Source organism: Eptatretus burgeri, chromosome 14 (genome assembly GCF_056783735.1).
Source record: "Eptatretus burgeri isolate ZD-2024b chromosome 14, Ebu_testis_v1, whole genome shotgun sequence".
Taxonomy (NCBI): domain Eukaryota; kingdom Metazoa; phylum Chordata; class Myxini; order Myxiniformes; family Myxinidae; genus Eptatretus; species Eptatretus burgeri.
In genome coordinates, this window is record NC_140974.1 from 63,311,272 (window position 1) to 63,333,601 (window position 22,330).

Below are 22,330 nucleotides of genomic sequence, written 5' to 3' on the forward strand. Positions count from 1 at the left end.
CACATGGTCATGTGTTTGCAGTGCGAGCTGAGAAAGGTCTCCTTGTCTTTCATTGTGCAGAGGCACAGCCTATTCTCTGGTACTTTTCCCAAGTATTTTCAGTTCATATTAGAAGCTTTGTGAGTAATTTTATGTAACATTCATTATCTTGCACACACATTATACTTTATGATGACCTGAACGTCGACATTTCCTGTTTTTTTTTTTGTTTTGTTTTTTTTTTGGTGCATGTGTGCTGAGCTTTCTGGGGCAGATTACCTCATTTTGAAAGTGCATTTAACAAAAATATTCCTGATTAATCTTCAGAATGTTGAAGTGGGGGTGATGTGTGGTCTGAGGGAACCTCTTCTCACACATTTCCTCCATTTTCCTAATCTGTATAACCTTTCATCTTCGATGGCTTCAATTATTCCCACCTTGTGCGGTCAGCTTGGAGGAATTCTGACTCGACTTTTGTGAACTGGCTGACCAGATCTGACATGCGACTGCAGCTGAAAGAAATGTGTAATTTGTTCAGTGTGCTGGCGAGAACTCACCTAATCTTCGTGAAAGACACCTTGGGATCTTTCACGTCCACTAACTAGTACTGATGGACAGCGGATGAGTTCCTTCGTCCTGCCTGCAAAATACCAAGATGGTAGTTTATTGCTGGGTCGAGATTCAAACCCAGGCTATATGGATCAGTCGCGTGTGGATACCTGTTCAGTTTCTCGCTTTTACAAAAAAAATCTGCATCATTTTCTTCTTTGCTAAAATGTCGTATCTCTCCAAATGCTGAAGAACATCTTCTTTACGAATGGACCTGACGCCATTTTGGAAAATGTATGTTTTGAATGTGTATTGCTGTTATCTGACTTTTAACTCTCAACTTTTCATTTATCTGTTCACAAAGGCCTGTTTTAGTTGGCAAAAGGTAGGCATTTTGGTTGTCAGATGATTTCTTTTGAAGTCAACACAAATGAGATTAATGCAGAGTTTTTGTTCAACAGGTTGCTGCTTCGTCACGTACTACACTCGACGGGCCGCCTTGGAAGCACAGAATGCTCTTCATAATGTTAGAACTCTCCCTCGGGTAAGATGGGATAGTGTGTTGGTGGAAATGTTAATTTGGGGGTTAAGTGAATGCATTTCCTTGCCCCTTACTTTGAATCAATGTTGTAGTGGAGGTTTTAGAAAGGTTTTTAGGGAAGGTCCCTGTTAGGTGAGCAAGGTAAGGAAGTATAATGTGATGATCCAGGCAGTTGGGAAATTGGTAAATTGCTTTCAAGTTAAGGTTATAACTTCAAATAAAATAGCTTTTGTAAGTACTTACCAGTACAGTGCGTTCGCGTACGTGTGCATGTATTATGTCTGGCTTTCTTCGTGGTACTGCAGTGCAGTAATTGGTTTTTATTTTGTAAACACATTAGGATGAGACCCAAGACCGCCATTTTACATATCTTGCATAAAAAACTTTGTGCTTCTAGTTTTTCATGATTTGTGAATTTACCTCGTGTATGTATTTTCTCCCCGATAGATTCTTGTAATTTGTTCATGCTTTTCCAGTATTAGCACACCTTTAGAAATGTAGACTGCAGTACTGATGTTCACCGACCCCACGTGTTTGTGGTTCATGAAATGTGACCGGCTTCTACATTTGCTGTTTTTCATGAGCGTATTTAGTTTTTCATGGGATTTTTGATTTTCCTTTATGAATCACGAACCGCTGGGAACTTATACCCCTTTCCCCATTGAAACAATGCCCCAACATTCGCAGCATTTTTCAGGAATGTATCGCCCGCAAATGTCGGAGTCCAACTGCATTCACTTTTCAAAGTTTAATTTGTTTTTAAATGATAAGTTTGTGCACGAGCAAATGTTGTTTTTTGTAACACACACACACACACACACACATATGTATGTATATGTATATGTATATGTGTATATATATATATTTTCCTTTCGAATGATTTCTTATGATTGTGGTCTACTCACCTTTGTGTTCCTACAGATGTACCATCCTATCCAAATGAAGCCAGCGGACAGTGAAAAGACAAATGGTGAGAACCTTTCACTTTGTGGAATGTCTTTGGCATTTGTATGCATTGTAAAATTGTCTATGTCTCGCTCTCCAGCTCTTTCTCCCAAGCAAAGGTTTAGGTTGCTGTATGTTGCTGTTGGAAAATGAGAAACTGCTTGTTATGCTAACCCAGTTCCTTTTGTCCTACAGTTGAAGACCGAAAAGTGTTTGTGGGAATGCTGAGCCGTTCTCTCGGTGATGATGAGTTAAGGCTTATGGCTGCACCTTTTGGACAGATAGAAGAGTGTCGTGTGTTGCGTGGGCCTGATGGAGGTAGTCGGGGTAAGCATATGCACCATCATGCAAACATGCCAAACTTGTGTAATGTTTAGTTATCCGTGACCCCTACCCTCCCCAACCCCAATCGAGGGGGTGGGAAGTGGAATGTATTGTTTTTGTTTATTTCCTTTTTCCATGTTTTGTTTTTTTGGGCTAGGATGTTTCGTGGTTATTTAATTGAAATAATCAATTTTCAGGTATTGAATTTATTTTGGAATGAGCAAATACAACCTGTCGCATTGCTGACGGGGATGTGAAGGGGGAGGGAGGAGAGGAGGGGTAGCGGTGAGGGTGGGATGGTAAACTGAAGGGGGGAAGAGCGATGCCTCATCAAACTTTGCGATACACTGCAGAGGGAGGGGTGCGAAGAGGGGATAAGTGAGACAGGTGTGTGGGAGGAGAATGCTGCATATTATCAGGAGAAAGGGGGGGGGGAGCGAAGGAGAAGGAATGCTTAATGACCGAACACAAAATAAAAATGAAAACTCGTGTCAGAACAGCTGTACACACAACACAACAGAGTTTGTAAAATAATCCGCTGGCACATCTGCAAAAACTTTAATATCCCAATTCCAGAAAATTTGTGGGAACATAAACCAAAAGCAATCGCTCATGTATGACCTAATAATCCCATCAAGCGTGAACATCGAAAACAAAGCATTGCAACCAGATATCATACTTGGGTACAAAAAAGAGAAGGCTGCATTGCTAATTGAGGTGTTCATACCAATGATTTTGGACTAGATGCAGAATTCAAGAACCTACTACATACCAAGACCTCAAGAATGAAGTGAAAAGATCCTGGTTGTTGGAGCTATGGGAATGATGACTAAGAGCCTTAGAGATATTAAAAACCATCCCTGGGGATATTACGACAAACAAACAACAGTTGGAAGTTGTCCTGGGCTCAGCGACGATCCTGAAGAGAGCCCTCGGCACAAAACCTTGAGAACAGAACATTTCACAGCTTGGTCCATGCGTCGCGACCCCTTACCGAAATGAAGGTGAATACTTTGAGCCTGCCTTGGGAGGACTCCATTCCACATTCTGAAACCCACATATGTAGAATACTGATCAACGACACACACATGGAGGTGCAGGGGTTTCCTTATCTTTTGGAGTAGGAGGCCACCATTAAAAAATAGCAGGTTACCATCACCACGAGCAAAGCGAGCGCAGCTGTATGGCCGGGGTTCAGGGCCCAAGGCGGGCCCTGGAAGCCGGAGGATCCTGGATGACTGGAGATGCATTCTAGCATGATTTCTGACATGAAATAGTTCTCATATTATCATGCTGTTGGGGTGAAAAACTCCACAAAAACAGGTGGTTAGGCCTATACTGGATGTAGTTGCATTAACATACTGGTTGTTTGGACTGGTTGACTGGTATTAACATGCTGACTGGTTGACTGAAATTCAGCTATACTGTATAGTTAGTTAAAGCAGCTTTTAAACAGGGTTCATTAATTTAAGACCATGGTTTAGGGCACACCAAGGTGTCTGGAAGATGGAGTATCTAAGTACTTTAAAAAAGAGGCATTTTAGCAACATTTGGCCATACCCTTAGTTCTTAATAGGGAGATGATACTGCACATGGTGGAGTACAGTGAGCAATCTGAAGTAAATGTGTTACATAATAATAGTGTAGATGAACTAGCATTCATTCAGGAAACCATATTCCATTTAACTTCTGTGAGTGTTCAGGGTTTGCTGTATGAATGCTGTGAGCACGAAGGATAAAAATATTATAATAATGTTGGGTAAAATGTATGAATGCCAGAAGCTTACCTCCCATGTCTTTGGACTTCTTCGAAAATCATTAAGAAATCGTTGCGGCCTGTTCCAAGTCGAGGCATGATTGAGCAGTCCAAAAATAATGGTGGCTTCAGACTCCAGTGAGGTAACCCCAGAGATTGAGGTGGCTGAGGAGTGCCTGATGAAGGATATAATTAATTATCTTCAAAAGGGGTGTTTAAATTAACCTAAACACCCAATTTTCACTCATGCACTTCTTTGGGGTTCCCTTGGCATGCATGCAAAGTTTCAGGCTGCTTGGTTTCATGGTTTTGGAGTTGAGGACACGCGCATACACACATTTATTGGTATTCGATATTTGATTGCACTGACAATTTAATTTCTGGTTGTCTTTTTCTTCAGTCACCTTTGACGCATCTATGAAAGGTTTCCGGTTGGTTGGTGGTTGAGATGTTGGGTTGGTTGGTATTGAACTTTACGTGATGTATATTTTCTAGGGTGTGGTTTTGTGACTTTTACAACACGGAGTATGGCACAGTCTGCAATCAAAAACCTACATCATTCACAAACCATGGAGGTACTGTGTCTGTCATGTTCATTTTTATTCTATTTTACTTTTTTGGGGGGGAGGGGGGCAAATGGATTTACTCTTGATGGTGTTCTATGTGGTGGTGTTTTAAAAAGACTTTAAATCCTCGGTCTTATAAACACATGATGCGACAGATTTTGAGAACTGTTCCAAATTGAAGAATAGAGGGGATGATGAAGAATATATGGAAGTGATTTGAGTTTATATTTTGATTTGATGATTTAATGAAGGTTTTGTATGGCATGGAGGAGCAGGGCTTGGCCAGATAAGTGAGAGGGTAGAAGGGGCAAAATTAGGATAGTCAATAATTTTCACTTTATTTTATTTGCTTCATTTCATTATCTGTGTATGATTGCAGGGTTGCACGATGCCATTGGTGGTGAAATTTGCAGATACACAGAAGGATAAGCACCAGAGAAGGATGCAACAATTGAGTTTGCTGGGTCAAAGTTGGGGATCTGGACTTTCTGGTCTGTCACCTCAGTACATCTCGGTGAGCCTGGGTTTGGACCCTGAAATCTGAAGATGGCGAACCATTTTTGCTTTCTCCATTTTGATTTGGAAATTTAACCCCACCGACAATTGCACAACAATTTTCCTGCAAATATGGCGAGTTGTCGTAATGTGTTTTGGACAGATATCCCAATCATTTATATGGGTTTGAGTTTCTGATTTCCTTTTAGGCCTTTTATTTATTTCATTTGGTCATTCCAACCAAACTTTGCACGTGTCTTGATGATGAGAGAATGATTAACTGTTGAGATAAAACTTAATGGTGGGAGTAGGCATATTGGCCCACTCCAAAGCCACCACTGATGTTGACTTTAAATTAAAAAAAAAATTAATTTTAATTGCTTGTAATTTGGTGAGCCCTGCACTTAAACTTTATCTGATACGGAGCAAGTGCTATGAAGCATAGTCAAACTGAGCCCCCTCCCAAATCGTCAATTAAGGAACTTTCAAAATGATGTGATCCACTCCAGAAAGCTCAGCATGCATGCGCAGAAAACCTTTGGGTTGGTGATCTTCAGGGCCTGTGAACTATCATGCATTCGCGATAAGGATGGTTTCCTAAAATGGCTCCCGAAGCTTCTAAACTAAGCCGAAAATACTTGGAAAACTACCTGAGAGAGCAAGCTGGGGTGTTCTTCTGCACAACTAAAGAGTTGAAGGATGACTATCTGTTTTGGGTGCTTCTGAGTACTGATGGGAGGTCATATCTGATGCTTGTAAAAGCACAGGGCAAGTTTTTATTTTTTTTATTATCTTGCCAAAACGAAGTTTTTGCAAGATATGTTAGTCAGCTTGTATTTTTTTATTTTTTTTTGTTTGTTTGTTTGTCTGTAATCACGTATAAAAAATTCTGCAGAGCACAGTTATCATTAGAAATTTTTGTAACTTCACATATCGGAGGCCTATAGAGGTCCCTTTCAGCGCACAAAATTTTGAAGGTCAAGGTCACTTTGTCGCAAATCAGGGGAGTCGACGAAACCCTTATTTTTTGAGTAATTTTGATCGGATCGTCTTCAAAGTTCATGGGAATATAGTTCATGGTCTGGCGCTCAGCTGATTAATTTTTGGTGGCGATTGGCCTTGACCTTCATGGTTCGTGCCTCAGGTCAAACATATTTGACCCCAAGGTCAAATTTTCAAGTTTTGGGAACCATATCATGAAGTACCTCAAATTGAACACCTCTGAGTGCTTTCTAGATATGTCAAGCTTGTGACATTATGACGTCATTTGGTGACGTTATGAGGCAAACGCATATTTTTCATGGTTACTCTGTAGAACGATTCTCATCGGAATCTCTTGTAGGCAGATATTCCTCAAGGAGTCGCTCCTGGTGGATAGAAGCTCTGTTCACCTCAGTGTGACCTTAAAGAAGTCACACGTGGTCACCTTTTGGCAAGATACGGGTCACCCTGCGGGTGACATTGGTTTATTTTTTTTTAATGATTATATTTAGTATTCATCATGTTTGTGGGACTGGGGTAGCTGTGAATATCTTGTTTGGTTGCTTCCAGGGACATGAGAGAGATTGTATTAGATTTTTGCATCTTGCTAAAATGAGATGTTTGTCTGTCTGCTTGTGTATTTCCGCTTGCTTTTATTAACAGGAAATGGTAGGAACTCGACAACTCTTGTGCACAGATATTTCTCGTCACCTCCACAACCGAAGGTGGACAGAGGTTGTTTCACCCTCCCCCCCCCCCATCTGCCTGTCTTTGTGAACAGGATATCTCTAAAAGTTGTGGACTGATTTGGATAAAATTTGGTGGAGAGTTTGCGTGTGTCACAAGGACAAATCTATTTGATTTTGGTGATTATCTGAATATGGATACGAAAAAAAAAATTGTTTTAAAGTGATTCCTCACCATTGAGAGATGGGGCCAAAACAATATATCACAATATTTCAAGAAGTTGTGGACAAGTTTATGACAACACAAGGTGGATGAGTTGTTGGTTCGGTGATGAGAACAAGCCAATTAGATTTTGGTTCAGATCTGGCTTGGCAGTGGGATACAAAACTTAAACTGTTCAGCCTGGTATAGGTATGCGCTCTCCCGAGTGCCCTTCTAGCTTTTCCTGTGTTTATGTGAGTCCGATTTGCATCCAGGAACACAATTATGGCTAACAATCTCAAAATTGCCATTCTTTCATGTAATTTCTGAAAATTAAATTATGCCTAAGGCTATTTGAAAAGATTTTGGATTAGCAACAGGCAGGTTAAAATTGCCCGTACGAGCAGAAGCGAGTCAATGAAAACGCGTACATGTGCGAAAGGCCTCGTTGGCTTTCATACGTCTTTTGTCAAGTCCTGTATTAAGGGGCTCTGATTTGTTGAGGGGACCCACTTGGCAAGTGCCCTCACCACTTTATTAGAGCCATCTATGAAATGGATACGTTTCCCTTCCGATCCTCTGCCCAGGTGTTTTTTATGCAGGAAGAAAAATAATTTGTTTTCCCCTTGGTAATGTAACATTTAATGGATTAATCACATCTCCTCCTCTGTCTTGTTTTAGTTGCTACAACAAGCTGGCAATCTTGGAGCACTCGGTATGCCACAAGTGCCAGGTCAGGTTTCTTGGTTTGTCGTTAAAACAAATTGTTTTCTTTGTTTTGGTTTGTAACATGCTCCTTATGATGACACCCTTTTCTGCCTTCGCTGTCCACTGTCAATGCTGCTGCTCTAGGTCTGAATCCTGTTGGCTTAGCTCTTGCAGCCCTGACAAGTGCACAGGCTGGCTCAGGTGGCGGTCACATGTCATCCCTAGCTCAAGCTTCCGGATCTTCCGCCTTATCCCCTTATTCTGGACAACAAGGTGAGCCGCTTGTTGGTTTCTTTTGATATTCCATGTTTCTTTTGTTTATATTTTGTTTTTTGTTTTTTTTAGTTGTGGTTGTGGAAAAGCATCGAATTAAAACTACGTGCTGTAGTTATGAATATTTTGTGGCTAAAAACTGTTGTTGCAGGTGGAAATTCCATGAGCCCTGGACTTTCTTCCATGTCATCTCTTGGTTCCTTCCAAGGTGTGCATCATTTGTTCTCTTAAAAGTTGGCAATACTGTGCCTGTGTGTGTAGATTCTGATGTGGGATCAAACCATAATCATCTTGTGTTCAAAGGTGCTGGCGGTGGGGGACTCTCTAATGGTCTGGATGCTTTGGCCCAGGCCTACTCTGGCATGCAACAATATGCAGCTGCCCTTCCTGGCCTGTATGCTGGCTCACAGGCTCTTCCAGGCTCTACTGCTGGCAGTCAGAAGGAGGGTGAGAGACCCATTGCTTGTGAGGTTTATGTGGAACTGTATTTGGTTGAAACCATGTTGTAATAAGTACAGAGTGGAATCGACTTGCCAAATCCTGGCTATTTTAAAATTTTGCTTGCTCGATAAGAGAATGGGGTAAAGGTAAAGGGGTAAAGCTCCAAGGATCTGTGGCATCCATGCTGAACTTCTCAAGGCTGGTGGAAATGCTGCACTCGTGTCGTTGCATGCAGTTTTGTGCTCTGCCTGGAACACAGGCATCATCCCAACTGATTGAAAGAGGGGCCTTGTTGTCCCTCTCTGCAAAGGGAAGGGTGATCGCCAAGACTGCAACAACTACCGAGGGGTGACGCTGCTCTCAGTGCCGGGCAAGGTCTTTGCTCGGATAATTCTTGATAGGGTTCGCCACCATCTGCTTGAGCACCAGCGTCCAGAGCAGTCAGACTTTACACCAAAGAGGTCAACGATTGACCGTATCCTTGCTCTTTGTGTCCTCACCGAACGCAGACAAGAGTTTCGGCAGGGGCTGCTTGCAGCCTATGATGACCTCTGTAAAGCGTTCAATTCAGTGAATCGGGATGCCCTCTGGAGGATTCTTGGTCTTCGTGGGGTGCCACCAAAACTGATCGATCTGATGTCTGAACTCTAATCTGGTACTGAGAGTGCTGTGAGATGTGGTGGTGCCATCTCTGACTTATTTCCAGTTGTTACTGGAGTTCGTCAGGGGTGTGTACTGGCCCCCACACTTTTCAGCACTTGTATGGACTGGATTTTAGGGAGGATGTCGGAAAGATCAAGCTGAGGTGCATCGTTTGGGAATGTCAAGATCTCGGACCTTGATTTCGCAGATGATGCAGTCATCTTTGCGGAGACTTTAGATATCCTTTTGGGGGCCCTCGAGGTGCTGAATGAAGAGTCTGAGCCGCTGGGATTACGGGTTTCTTGGGTCAAAACTAAGATCCAGGCTTTCATTGACATCTTGGATGCTGCTGTCTTGTCTGTGTCTGTCGTGAGGATGTTGAGGTCGTGGAGAGATTCACTTACCTTGGCAGTGATATTCATGTCTCTGCTGGTTGTGAGTCAGGTCAATAGACATCTGGGTCGGGCCTGGGGAGTCATGGATTCACTGGATCATGGGGTGTGGCACTGCCTGTACCTGTGCGGGAGGACGAAAGTCCGAGTCTTCAGGTCCTTGGTGCTTCCAGTCTTGCTCTATGGATGCGAGACTTGGACTCTGACCAAGGATCTGAGACGGAGACTTAATTCCTTTGGTACCAGGTCTCTTCGGAGAATCCTTGGCTATCGCTGGTCAGATTTTGTGTTCAACGAGCGGTTGCTGAGAGAGACTCGGATGAGATTTGTTACCTGCATGGTCCGTGAGCGTAAGTCATGGCTGTATGGACATGTGGCTCGTTTTCCTGACGCTGATCCTGCTTACCAGATTCTCTCAGCGAGGGAGTCTCATGAGTGGAGGAGGCCAATGGGCCGACCACGTGCCTCGTGGTTGCAGCAGGTTTACCGGCATCTCAAGGAGATGGGGATGGGCCTGGCATCTGCCTGGGGGATGGCCAGATGGAGGCCCCTGGAGTACCGGCGGAAAGTGGACGCAGTGACGTGCTGTTCTGGTACATGCTCCCATACCTGACCTGACCTGATAAGAGAAGCCTTGTGATAATTAATCAAAAAACGTTTTTGTTTTTGGATACATGGTAAAGGCTCGTGGAAGAGCGAGAATACAGAAAGTATCAGGACACAAAATAACAAAAGGAACAGCAGGAGAAGGGAGAAAACGTTAACAGCAGGGCTGAGGGAGAAAATAGATTGAGACGGACAAACAAAGGATTGCAGGTAATGATGAGGGGTAGGGGAGAATGTAAGAGGTAGACCAGATGGATACAGAAACAAAATTTTGGTTGGGGTGGGGGTGTTTAACGGGTGCAGAAAAGATCATGTTTTTTGAATTGGGTGGGGGGGGGTGAGGGAGTGGTTTGAGATGACTGAACAACTTTGGAAGAACTGGAGGGAAGAATAGGATTGAAGAGCGTGTGGAAGGTGTTTCCACAGGTGGGGAAAAAAGAGGAACAATTGAGTGGAGGTGAGTCGTGGTTCTGGATTTTGGGGGTTTCACTAGGAGAGGGGGTTGCTGGTGGACCATGTGTGCCCTGCAGATACCTGAGGGGGGAGGATTGGAGAGGGCACAAAGTATGGAGAAGTCAGAGGACGCAAGACCAGAAAGTGGGCAGAAGAACACAGAGATACTACTGGCCTGTTGGCGATGGCGAAGTGATAAGCTCAAAGACTCAGATTCCAATGATGTTGAAGGCCTTGGTTTCCACGGCATCAAGCAGAGAAAGATGTGTGGCAGGGACGCCAGCCCAGAGCTGGGAGCAGTATTCTATCAAGCTGTGGATGAAAAGCCTTCTCTGTGGTTCGGAGCACTGGTGTGCCAAGGAAGGACTTTGCATGACGGAAGATTTGGTGGCCAACTTTGAAATGTGGTTTGCCCAAGAGAGATCATGGCTGAGGGTGAGACCCAATGTGTGTGGAATTTCTCAGGATGAAATTGCAAGACGTTGTTTTGTTTTGCTGTTCCAGCAAACGGTCCACACCTAAAAGTTACATTGACCTTGCTAATTGGCGATGAACTTTTAATTGGTCATCAAAAAGAGCAGATAATCTTACTGGCCCACAAATGCTTTCTCTTCAATGGAAACTGGATATTTTATTTATATGCAGTAATACCCCACTTTGTGTGGATTCGCTTTCGTGTGAATATAATTTTGGACCTGAAATTGAAAGTAAAAAGAGCAGGAAGGCGAGAGATCTACCAAGGACGCGTTTACGGCCAGTTGAGGGTGGTTCGATCGACTTGCACGCTGCAGCAATTTGCACAACTCGGAAATTGGGCAGCAGTTGCATTTCTATTTAAGTTTATGGCCCTTGTGGAAGCTTACCCTCTCCAGCTTGTTTTTCATGTGGATAAAATGTGGCTTTTTTGGAAGAGATGCAGTCTCATACATTCATTTCCAAGGAAGAGTGGCATGCCTCTGGCTTCAAGGTAGCAAAAGACCGCCTGACACTCTCCCTGGGCAGCAAGGCTTTCGGGGACCTGAAGTTAAAGTGAACATTACGCAACCTCGTGTTGTTTTCCTTGGGAGCCGTCCCTGGCTCTCTTTCGTTTGGCTTTTCACGTCGCTTGTGCCCCATGGATGTGTTATGCGAACTAGTCCATTTTACCCCTTCGGGGCCCAGGCCAGGGCAAAGAGGTATCAGGATCTGGGGCATTCTCAGGTACTCCGGGAGCAGGTGCAGTCCTGGGCCCTGACTCGTGTGCCTACGTGTCTATGGAATGAAGGTGTAAACCAATGAGCGAGCATCACGATTCCATGAAATCGGGATTCTCACGAGGCAGCAGTTCCGTGTGACGAGTTAGGAGTGGTAATTTACTTGAGTTTCCATTACGTGGGAACGGACAACATCTGACGACTTAGACGAAGTGACGACTTAGAGATGACGAATTACAGAGGGATGACCCTTTATTCATAGGGACTTAACATGAGATAAATTCAGGACTTTTTGACGCTGCCGACTTAGGCGAAGTGACGAGTTACACGCTGCCGACTTGCGCCTAGTCTACTGTATATATATATATATATATATATATATATATATATATATATATATATATATATATATATATATATATATATATATATATATATATATATATATATGTATATGTATGTATATGTATGTATATGTATGTATGTATATGTATATGTATGTATATGTATGTATATGTATGTATATGTATGTATATGTATGTATATGTATGTATATGTATGTATATGTATGTATATGTATGTATATGTATGTATATGTATGTATATGTATGTATATGTATGTATATGTATGTATATGTATGTATATGTATATATATATATACAGTGGTGCCCCCAGAATCCGAATTTAATTCGTTCCAGGAGGCTGTTCAGATTCCAAAACTATTTTCCCAATAAGAAATAATGGAAAGTGAATTAATCCGTTCCTGGACCCCAAGAAAACCCACTTTCAAGACACTTTCAACTGAAATTACCCATGTTTAAGGTAAAATAAGATGAGTAAATGACCTTTTCTGAGTCATGAATCTTCTTCCAAGCCTGGGGGATGAGCAGGAGCGTTGTGGCTTCTTCCATCAGGTCTGGATGCAGCTCCGGCCAATCAGTGGCCATTGGGATCTAAAACGTAAACTGTTCAGCCTGGTGGAGGAATGTAATTGACCATGAAGCACCAAATGGTGTTTTATATCCCAGTACACTCTGTAGAGACACAAATGTGCCGTTTTCACCGCACGGTTTCACGGAGATGATCAAGAGGTGACGCAGCATGACGTCACTACCATGCTCGCGAAAATAAACCGTTGAGTTCGTTAAAGCCGATTCATCAGAGGGTTCATTGAATGAGTTGGCTTCACGACGGGTTTTCGTGCTTTTATCTCTTCTTTATTTTTCAGAATCGTACACACGGTCGATTTCGGCAGCTCGAACATGGCAGCGAGATCAGCAACACGCCTACCGCTCTCATGCTTAGTGATAAGTTCTTTCTTCAACTCAATTTTCATTCTCATGGACTTCCTCTTACTCCTATTTGCTTCACTGTTCTTCTTGGGTGCAATGATGAATGCACAAGGGTGATAATTGAAGAAAAAAAAAAACCAGCACAAATCAAGGCGAAAACACGAGGTAAATTAGCGATCGACACATGAGAGATGCTTTCACGAGTACTTCCACCGATGAACTGAATGAACAAAGTGCGAAGATGCGGGTCGAACAGGTGGGGGAGACGCACGTGAACAAACATGAACGCTACGTTGTGTTCAGTTTTTGAAAATGTGTTCGTATCGGTTTTTAGGGCAAAATTTTCTCAAAAAGTGTTCGGATTCCAATTTTTTCAAACAATGGGGCGTTCGGATTCTGGGGGCGCCACTGTGTGTGTGTGTGTGTGTGTGTGTGTGTGTGTGTGTGTGTGTGTGTGTGTGTGTGTGTGTGTGTGTGTGTGTGTGTGTGTGTGTGTGTGTGTGTGTGTGTGTGTGTGTGTGTGTGTGTGTGTGTGTGTGTATATATATATATATATATATATATATATATATATATATATATATATATATATATATATATATATATATATATATATATATATATATATATATATATATAATGATACATACAGTCAGGCCCAAAAGTTTGCATACACATGACCAGAATACAGTTGACTTCCATTTATACCTCTTTTTGGTTCACGAAAAAAAATAAGTGACCACTATATTCGTTATTGTTGTGTGTCTGTCTGTCTGTCTGTCTAGCTCCGTGGGTTTTGATCCGATCCTGACAAAATTTTGGTGGGAGGTTTATATCATGATCGAGTTGTTTTCTTGAAAATGGGCGTGGTGCACCCATTATGGGTGGAGCCACGCCCAAAAAACTCGTTTTTAGGGGGTAGCCAATTTCAATTTGCAGCTTCTCCTCGGGGGTTTGTCGAATCTGGCAGCGATTTCGGTATTTGGTTAGCCCAATGGCACCTGCATAGCCCCACGGAGCTCGATTTTTATTTTTTAATTCATTTTCGTCACTAGGTCAAGGTCACGAACTTAGAAAATTTCGAATTTTGACATAAAAATCATACGACCGCCCAAACTTTGAGAGCAAGGATGACAATATTTTTTTATGCATAATTTTGAGGTCATTCCCCACCTAAAGTCTTGAAACCATTTTGCTCTATCTCGAACACCTTGGCGCCCCCTTCAAGTTTGTTTTTACGCTGATTTCATCAAACTATGGATAATCCGATGAGTGTGAAATGCCGTATGACGTTATATTGTTCCTGGAATGTTCCAGAGGAAGTTTTGCACCAAAGGTCATAATCCTTGACCTTTGACCTTTAAAGGTCACAAAGGTCAAATTTTCAAAGTTGTAGGAATCAAACTGGGTTTTCGACCTTCTTCGACGAACTAACTCCAATAAGCTATAGCACGTATCCTGTTTCCTTATTTTAATGCCCACAACATTGTTTTGTGACCTTTAAAGGTTATGAAAAGGCCAAATTTTTAAAGTTGTTGAACGAAACCGGGTTTTTGAAATTTTGCAGCTAATAACTGTCACTCGTACCACATCATGTTAATCATTTTTATAGCTTGGTCAAACATTATCACATTGTCTCATCCTTGACTTCTGAAACGATCTACATCGTCAAATACCGCTCGTGAACCATCGTCGTCTTCAGACTTGTCTCTCCAATAATCATTCTTTCCATTTCTAGAACAATTTCAACCATTCTCCCTTATTTCTATGAAAGGTTTGTGCAACTTTTTTACTCTAGATGATTTATTCACAGTTTAATTCATGATGTGACAAAAATAGCGGGTCAAAAGTTTGCATGCAGCACACACTAATATTGTCTCATACTTTGTTGCATAGCCTTTAACCTTTAGAACTTCAGTCGGTCTTGCAGGATAATCATCAATCAGCTTCTTACAATTCTCTGAAGGAATTGTAACACATTCCTCTTGACAGTGTTGGTAGAATTCAGTCAAATTGGTGGGTTTTCTCTTGCACTCTCTTCAATTCTGTCTACAAATTCTCTATTGGATTTAAGTCCAGGCTTTGAGCTGGCCATTCCAAAACGTCAACCTTGTTCTGCTGAAGCCATCCAGCAACCAACTTGGAAGTATGCTTTGGGTCGTTGTCATATTGGAAGGTTCAGTGACGTCCGAGGTTCAGCTTTCGAGCAGACTGCTTCAAGTTCCCTTGGAGAATTTCTAAGTAGTCTTCCTTCTTCATGGTGCCATCTATCTTATACAGTGCTCCTGGACCACTAGCAGCAAAACATCCCCAAAGCATGATGCTGCCACCACCATGCTTCACCGTGGGTATTGTGTTCTTCGGTTTGAAGGCCTCTCCCTTCTCTCGCCAGACGTACTGTTGGTCATTGTGGCCGAAAAGTTCCATCTTGGTTTCATCAGACCAAAGGACACTCCGCCAGAAGCCTCTATCTTTGTCCTTGTGCTTTCTTGCATATTTCAGCCTGGCTTTGCAATGGCGTTTTTGAAGGAGAGGCTTCCTTCGTTCTCTGCAGCCTCTTGGTCCGTTTCGGTGGACCCTCTGGACGGTGGACAGTGACACCTTCGTCCCTGAAGCCTCCAATTCTTGGCACAGGTGTTTCTTGGTAGTCTTGGGGTTGAAGCGCACCTTTCTGATCGGTTGGTGTCAACTTGGACTTCTGGCCTGATCTTGGAAGGATCTTGGTTGTCCCTCGGTCCCTATACTTCCGCACAATCGTCTGGACAGATGACCGTGGCACTTCTAGTTGCCGAGATATGGCCCCGAGAGAAGTCCTTGACTTGTGCGACTGTATAATGCTCTTCCTCAGGTCTTGAGAGTATTCTTTTGCCTTCCCCGTGCTGGCTCAAGTGGAAATGGGGCCTGAATAAGAAACCTCGGCCCTTTATACAGCCATGGTAGCACTAGCTGACCTATTACATAACAATTATAATCAGTAGAGAGTGGGAGACACAATACAAGTGATAGAAGGCCATTTCAGAACATTCTAGGAATCTAGGCCTTTCGAAAGCCAATCATGCAGCAAGTCACCTTGGTGTATGTAAACTTTTGACCTGCTATTTTTGTCACATCATGAATTAAACTGTGAATAAAATCACACAGAGTCCAAAAGTTGCAGAAACCCTTGATAGAAATAAGGGAGAATTGAAATTGTTCTTGGAAGGGAAAGACTTATGATTATTGTCGAGAAAAGAGGTATAAATGGAAGTCAGCTATTCTGCTCAAGTGTATGCAAACTTTTGGGCGTGTGCGCGTGTGTGTGTGTGTGTGTGTGTGTGTGTGTGTGTGTGTGTGTGTGTGTGTGTGTGTGTGTGTGTGTGTGTGTGTGTGTGTGTGTGTGTGTGTGTGTGTGTGTGTGTGTGTGTGTGTGTGTGTGTGTGTGTGTAAATAATTTTTATGCCTCTGTGATGAATTTGCCTGAGGTATTATGTTGTGTTGTCCGGATGTGCGTTTGGTTTCATGTCAGTCTCTCAGGAACCAATTCTTCGCGCAAACTGGGGTGTTGCTGTATGTTATATATGTTTTTATTTGCTTCTTTGCTAATTGTTACATTTCTTCTGCAATTTCAGGGCCAGAAGGTGCAAACCTTTTTATTTACCACCTTCCTGCTGAATTTTTGGACATCGATTTGTTACAAACGTTCGCGCCCTTCGGCAGTGTCCTCTCTGCCAAGGTTTTCATTGACAAGCAGACTAATCTGAGCAAATGCTTTGGTAGGAATGACTGTTTTAATCCCCCACTTGCTTATAATTTGATCCATAACCTACATGCCTTGTTGATTAACTCTTGGTATTGTTTGCCCACTTCCTCTTGTAGGTTTTGTGAGTTATGATAACCCGGTGTCTGCACAGGCAGCTATCCAGGCCATGAATGGGTTTCAAATCGGAACCAAACGTCTGAAAGTCCAACTCAAACGATCAAAAAATGAGAGCAAGCCATACTAGGCTGGGCCACATCCTGCAGCCTAACCCCAGTGGCTTGTAAGTACTAGGCTTTGATGTTGTGTTGCCTATGATGCCCTTGCCATGTAAAGGCTGTGACCCATGCCGGCTTGATCGGTGCCTGCACGTCACAGTGGGCATATGCAGTGTTTTTGTTTGTTTGAAAGCACGTGTAACGGTGACCGTGGTTTATTATCTGCTGGGTTGAATGTGATTTGGTGGAGAGGGGTCCGTTGGAGTGGTGAGGCCCATTGGCACAAGGAACATATTGACATGGCCCAAGTCTATTGTCAGACTTTGCCAAGCTCGAGTGACTTATGGATAAAACGTGTGTTTTTATTGTGGAAAAGTCAATCTTGTCACAGAACATGCTTTGAAAACCAACCAAACGTTAACTAAGAAACAAAAATAAATAAGAATAAAAACATGCCGGCTTACATTTAATTTTAACTTGCCTTGAAAAGGGGCACCGACCTACTTGAACATTCGATATTTGATTCTCATACCTCAAGGTTGACATTGAGCCATGTGAACAATTCAACTAAAACCCTAACATTTGAGGACATTATTTCGGCCAAAACAAAAATAAGAAAAAAATTAACTGTCTGCCTGCTGTCATCATCATATCGTGCATGGTTTGAGTTTTATTTTATTTATTTATTTATTTTTGCATACAAATTACCATCGGTCTATAGTATAGTGAAACATATTGTGAACGTTGAATGGATATCTCACCTCTGAAATGTGAACCCACACAAACTCGCAAGTGCCTGATTTGTATTGGCCTGGTCTCCTCATTGTAATGCATAGCCTTTTTAACGTGAAGCCACACCTCCATTGAAGGCTCTTGAAGCACCACTTGAGGTTGTTAGTCGTGAATAGATATATGTATATATATATATATATGTATGTATATATATATGTATATATATATATATATGTATATATATACACATATAGTAAATCCTCATCCAACGTATGGGTTGCGTTCCTGGAAAATTGCATGTTTGGCAAAACGGTGTTGCGCAAGCTTAGATCTTATGGGATAAATGTGGATCGGGGAATGTGACCACGGAACGTAACTAACATATGGACGAATATTTTAAACTTTTTTGTTTTATTTAAAAAAAAAAAAAAGGAAACCCTTATAGGGATTATATGTATGCCGGGGTTCACACCTTCACTGGCAATCATGTGCTCGTAAAGGTTGCATGCTTTCTCTCGAACAGACACACCATCAACCTTCGAGCCCTTTTTGTTCACCTGATCATTGATCGACATCGTTGATAACCTCCATCTTTTCAAGGAGAACATTTCTCCTAGGAACCTGAAACACCTTTCCATTTGCAAGCACCAAAGTTTTCACACTAGTGTGGATCTTATCCTGACTTGAACAAATGGTGTGTATGGTGGACTCGCTCACATGATACTCATCCCACCACTCAATTTGTCTAACATCATAATTTTCTCTGCGTTTTTGGCGTTGCACTGTATTCAAGGGTACAGTTTGTGGCTAAATAATGTCGACTTAAAAAAAAATCTCCTGGACACAACTTCAATTGACTGCAGCGCTTTACAGCTTAAACTGTGTGGGTGGTAGAAGATGGCGGGAGGCGTCACCTCTGTGCATGATGTGGTTATAGTTCCACATTCAAACCTGATTATAATCGAGTTTTATGTGCTTTCAGGAGATGAGCGTCACATTGATTCCCACGCGCTTAAACAATTCCACAATGTGAAGACCTGCGTTTGACGAGTACATGTTTGTATTGTGGTTGAAGAGGACCAGCACGTTCATCCGTGTGCTCCATAAAGAAACTTGTCGACGGAAGCCAAAGTTTAACTTTTGTGAAAACAACACTGCTGTCCAAAATGAGCATGCAAATTGGTAATGACTCCTGTCTACAAATAATCAGACAGGCCTACATTTGTAGCAACGGCCTTAACGTATGTGTTGGGATGACCTCTTTTACACATCTCGTCATCGGACAATCCAACTCTGTTGGATGCTGCACCATTCTTTGTACATTGATGCCTACTGTTGATCGAAATTGATTGGGTTGAGAGCAGACCTGGTGACCAGAAGGAACACATCCAGTTCCTCCCTTGGATGTTCCAAGCATTAGTCTTATGGACCTCGTACCACTTCCATGAAGCCGTTCCGAACAATCGGGGTCAAAGGTCGATTTGTTGATTGTTCCTTACTGGTCATCTTGGAAAGAGCATGCTCTTGAAAAGTGCTTCTTTCTGCCTCGGATGACAGTCACGATCCTCAAGTGTGGTTATTACCCTCGAACGACCCAAATTAAGTTCCTCGGTCAACCGTACGTGGTATCTTGTTGGTGCCCTAGAAATGACGCCGAGACAAACGCTGCGCAAAGAAATATAGTCCGCGTCCTCGACCCATGAACCGTCCTTGATAGCATGAGCGAACTTATTTGGTGTTCAAACAAATTTTTGACCACTGGATGAAATGAACAGGACGTTTTGGTATATTGTAAGCCCTCCAATATCACTGGGTTTAGGTTTTTATCAAGATGCTGTTACTTGCTGTGATGTATCAAGATGCTGCGACAGGTGTATAAAATCGAGCACGCAGCCATGCAATCTCCATGGACAAACACTGGCAGTAGAATGAGCCGTACTGAAGAGCTCAGTAACTTTCAACGTGGCACCGTCATAGGATGCCACCTTTCCAACAAGTGAGTTTGTCAAATTTCTGCCCTGCGAGAGCTGCCCCTGTCAACTGTAAGTGCTGTTATTGTGAAGTGGAAACGTCTAAGAGCAACAACAGCTCAGCCGCGAAGTGGTAGACCATACAAACTCGCATAACAGGACCACTGAGTGCTAAAGCACAGTGTGGAAAAATCCTCCTTTGTCAGTTGTAACACTCATTGAGTTCCAAACTGATTCTGGAAGCAAAGTCAGCACAAACACTGTTCGTCAAAAGCTTCATGAAATGGGTATCCATGGCTGAGCAGCTGCACACAAGCCCAATGTCACCATGTGCAATGCCAAGCGTCGGCTGAGATGGTATAAAGCTCACTGCAATTGGATTCTGGAGCAGTGGTAACGCGTTCTCTAGAGTGATGAATCACGCTTCACCATTTTGCAGTCTGACGGACGAATCTACGTTTGGTGGATGCCAGGAGAACGTGACATGCCCGATTGCATAATGCCAACTGTTACGTTTGGTGGAGGAGGAATAATGGTCTGGGGCTGTTTTTCATGGTTCGGGTTTGGCCCCTTAGTTCCAGTGAAGGGAAATCTTAACTCTACAGCATACAATGACATTCTTGATGATTCTGTGCTTCCAACTTTGTGGCAACAGTTTGGAGAAGTCCCTTTCCTGTTTCAGAATGACAATGCTCGGTGCACAAAGTGAGGTCCATACAGAAATGGTTTGTTAAAATCAGGTGGAAGAACTTGACTGGCTTGCACAGAGCCCTGACCTCAACCCAATCAAACACCTTTGGGATGAATTGGAATGCTGACTGTGAGCCAGACCCAATCGACCAACATCAGTGCCCGACCTCACTTATTCTTTTGTGGCTGAATGGAAGCAAATCCATGCAGCCTTACGCAAATCCATCGAGTGGAAAGCCTTACCAGAAGTGCGGAGGCTGTTATTGAAACACAAGATTTGGCTCGGAGGGATGATGATGAAAACTATCCCTAGCCGCCAGAGCAGATCTTCCCCACTTAGACAGGAAGGTTAGAGATGGCATCCTCTTGCAAAATAATCCCGTCTCTTCGGCATTGAAAACCTGCTCCACATAAATCCCTTCCCTGAGATTCGTACTGAGAGCCATGATTGAACTGGAGCCTTCGGCCCCGGGTGCTTCATGAAAACATTGGTGAATCTGAAATGGTTTCTCCCGTGCACCAGTCCACTCAAAGGCTTTTTTTTCCTGTTTTGTCCTGATCGAAACATCAAATGCTTTTTCCATCCTTTCAATGAGATGATCATGGGATCAGAATGAGCTTTTTGCACTTTGCTGGCAGGAACCCTTGCACGGGTATTTGACTCGCGTTTATACACAGCTGATTCATTGATCCGGTTATGGCGGCACATAGACTCTGCACTTTCACTTCTTGCCGACGTATCTCACAACTCTTTTTCTTCGCACAATGTCATAACCTTTCTCTGCCTTTTGGCGCAATTAATTTTGTCCGTTTTATGTTTGGGTGCCATTATTAACTGTTGTACGTCTACTAGATGTTGTATATCTAGTATTACAGGATCTCCATCTGTCATTTCCTGTTCGATGACTATTCATTATTAAACTTCGTTCTGTTATGCTGGTCTGATTACTACAATTAGCGGTGTGTGAGAAAACAAAAGGCTCGTAATGTGAGGTAATTGTACACGTGGATGCAAACAATGACTCCTCTCAGCTCAAAAAAAACGTGATTGGCCAAAATTAAATACCACGATAACGAAGTCAGAACAATAGGTTGCCGTGATATTGGAACCTGAGATATTTGAGGGTTTACTGTACTACTAACTGCCATGAGAAGGTGAAGTTTCGGGCATTGGTCCTTCGTCGGAGCAAATCGGTCGAGGTTAATGCCCAAAACGTCAGCTTCTTGCATACCTCGATTACGTTTATTTTGTCTATCATTCTACCTCTCCACCAACGCAGATCGATACAAGACTTTACCCGAAAGACTAGTTCTTCATGCAAACTTTTTGATCACATGGCTGATCGATTTGTAATCGACAGGGATCGTGTGCACACATGCACGCATATTTGCACTTGAATTTCCAGGATCGCTCGGATCAGATGACTAATTGTGACATCGCATGTTGTGCGACTGATTTGCTGATTGGTCGTTCCTCAATAACCCGTGGTTTTCGTCCACGTGACTAATAATTTTCTGAAATGTGAATCTGTAATTTATTTAGGTTTAAGTTTCTCCAATTTCTTTTTTTTGGAAATGTGTAGAAACGTCTATATTCAAATTATTACATTCTCTGGAGTCGGCAATCGCCAACCTTACTAATTTCATATTGTCGTGTCCAGCCAGTTCCGTTATATCCCACTCCTGACCCAGTCATCATGGTGGGAAGGACAACCGAACGGTTTTACTTGGAGGCGAACAGCCGAGATCCTTGGAGATTATGGCGCGCACGGGACAACCGAACGGTTTTACTTGGAGGCAAACAGCCGAGATCCTTGGAGATTATGGCGCGCGGGGGATGGTGGGCGGCAAGGGCGTGTAACAGATGGAAGCACACGGGTTTATCCTCTAACCCGCAACGAGTTGACAAACAGTAAAGTCAACAAATGGTTATTTAATATAAAAAAAAATAACTCGATG

The 22,330-nt window shown here is 42.7% G+C and overlaps 1 protein-coding gene across 5 annotated transcripts in view; it reads left to right on the forward strand.

The window, feature by feature from the left end:
* The first annotated feature begins 783 nt into the window (after positions 1-783).
* LOC147013397 (CUGBP Elav-like family member 1-A) overlaps positions 784-22,330 on the forward strand; it is a 49,669-nt gene continuing 28,122 nt past the window's right edge. For 4 of the 5 annotated variants that reach the window (XR_015051321.1, XR_015051322.1, XM_085855196.1 and 1 more), the window contains exons 1-11: positions 784-1,072; positions 1,991-2,039; positions 2,210-2,341; positions 4,590-4,669; positions 5,040-5,174; positions 7,706-7,757; positions 7,877-8,005; positions 8,157-8,213; positions 8,309-8,452; positions 16,634-16,777; positions 16,881-17,044. Coding sequence is in view for 3 of the 5 variants with exons in the window: in XM_085855196.1 (XP_085711322.1) it covers positions 959-1,072; positions 1,991-2,039; positions 2,210-2,341; positions 4,590-4,669; positions 5,040-5,174; positions 7,706-7,757; positions 7,877-8,005; positions 8,157-8,213; positions 8,309-8,452; positions 16,634-16,777; positions 16,881-17,008 (1,164 nt within the window). In the remaining 2 variants the exon portion in view is untranslated. The remainder of the gene's footprint in view (positions 1,073-1,990; positions 2,040-2,209; positions 2,342-4,589; positions 4,670-5,039; positions 5,175-7,705; positions 7,758-7,876; positions 8,006-8,156; positions 8,214-8,308; positions 8,453-16,633; positions 16,778-16,880; positions 17,045-22,330) is intronic. The other variant, XM_085855197.1, reaches the window with a different exon arrangement.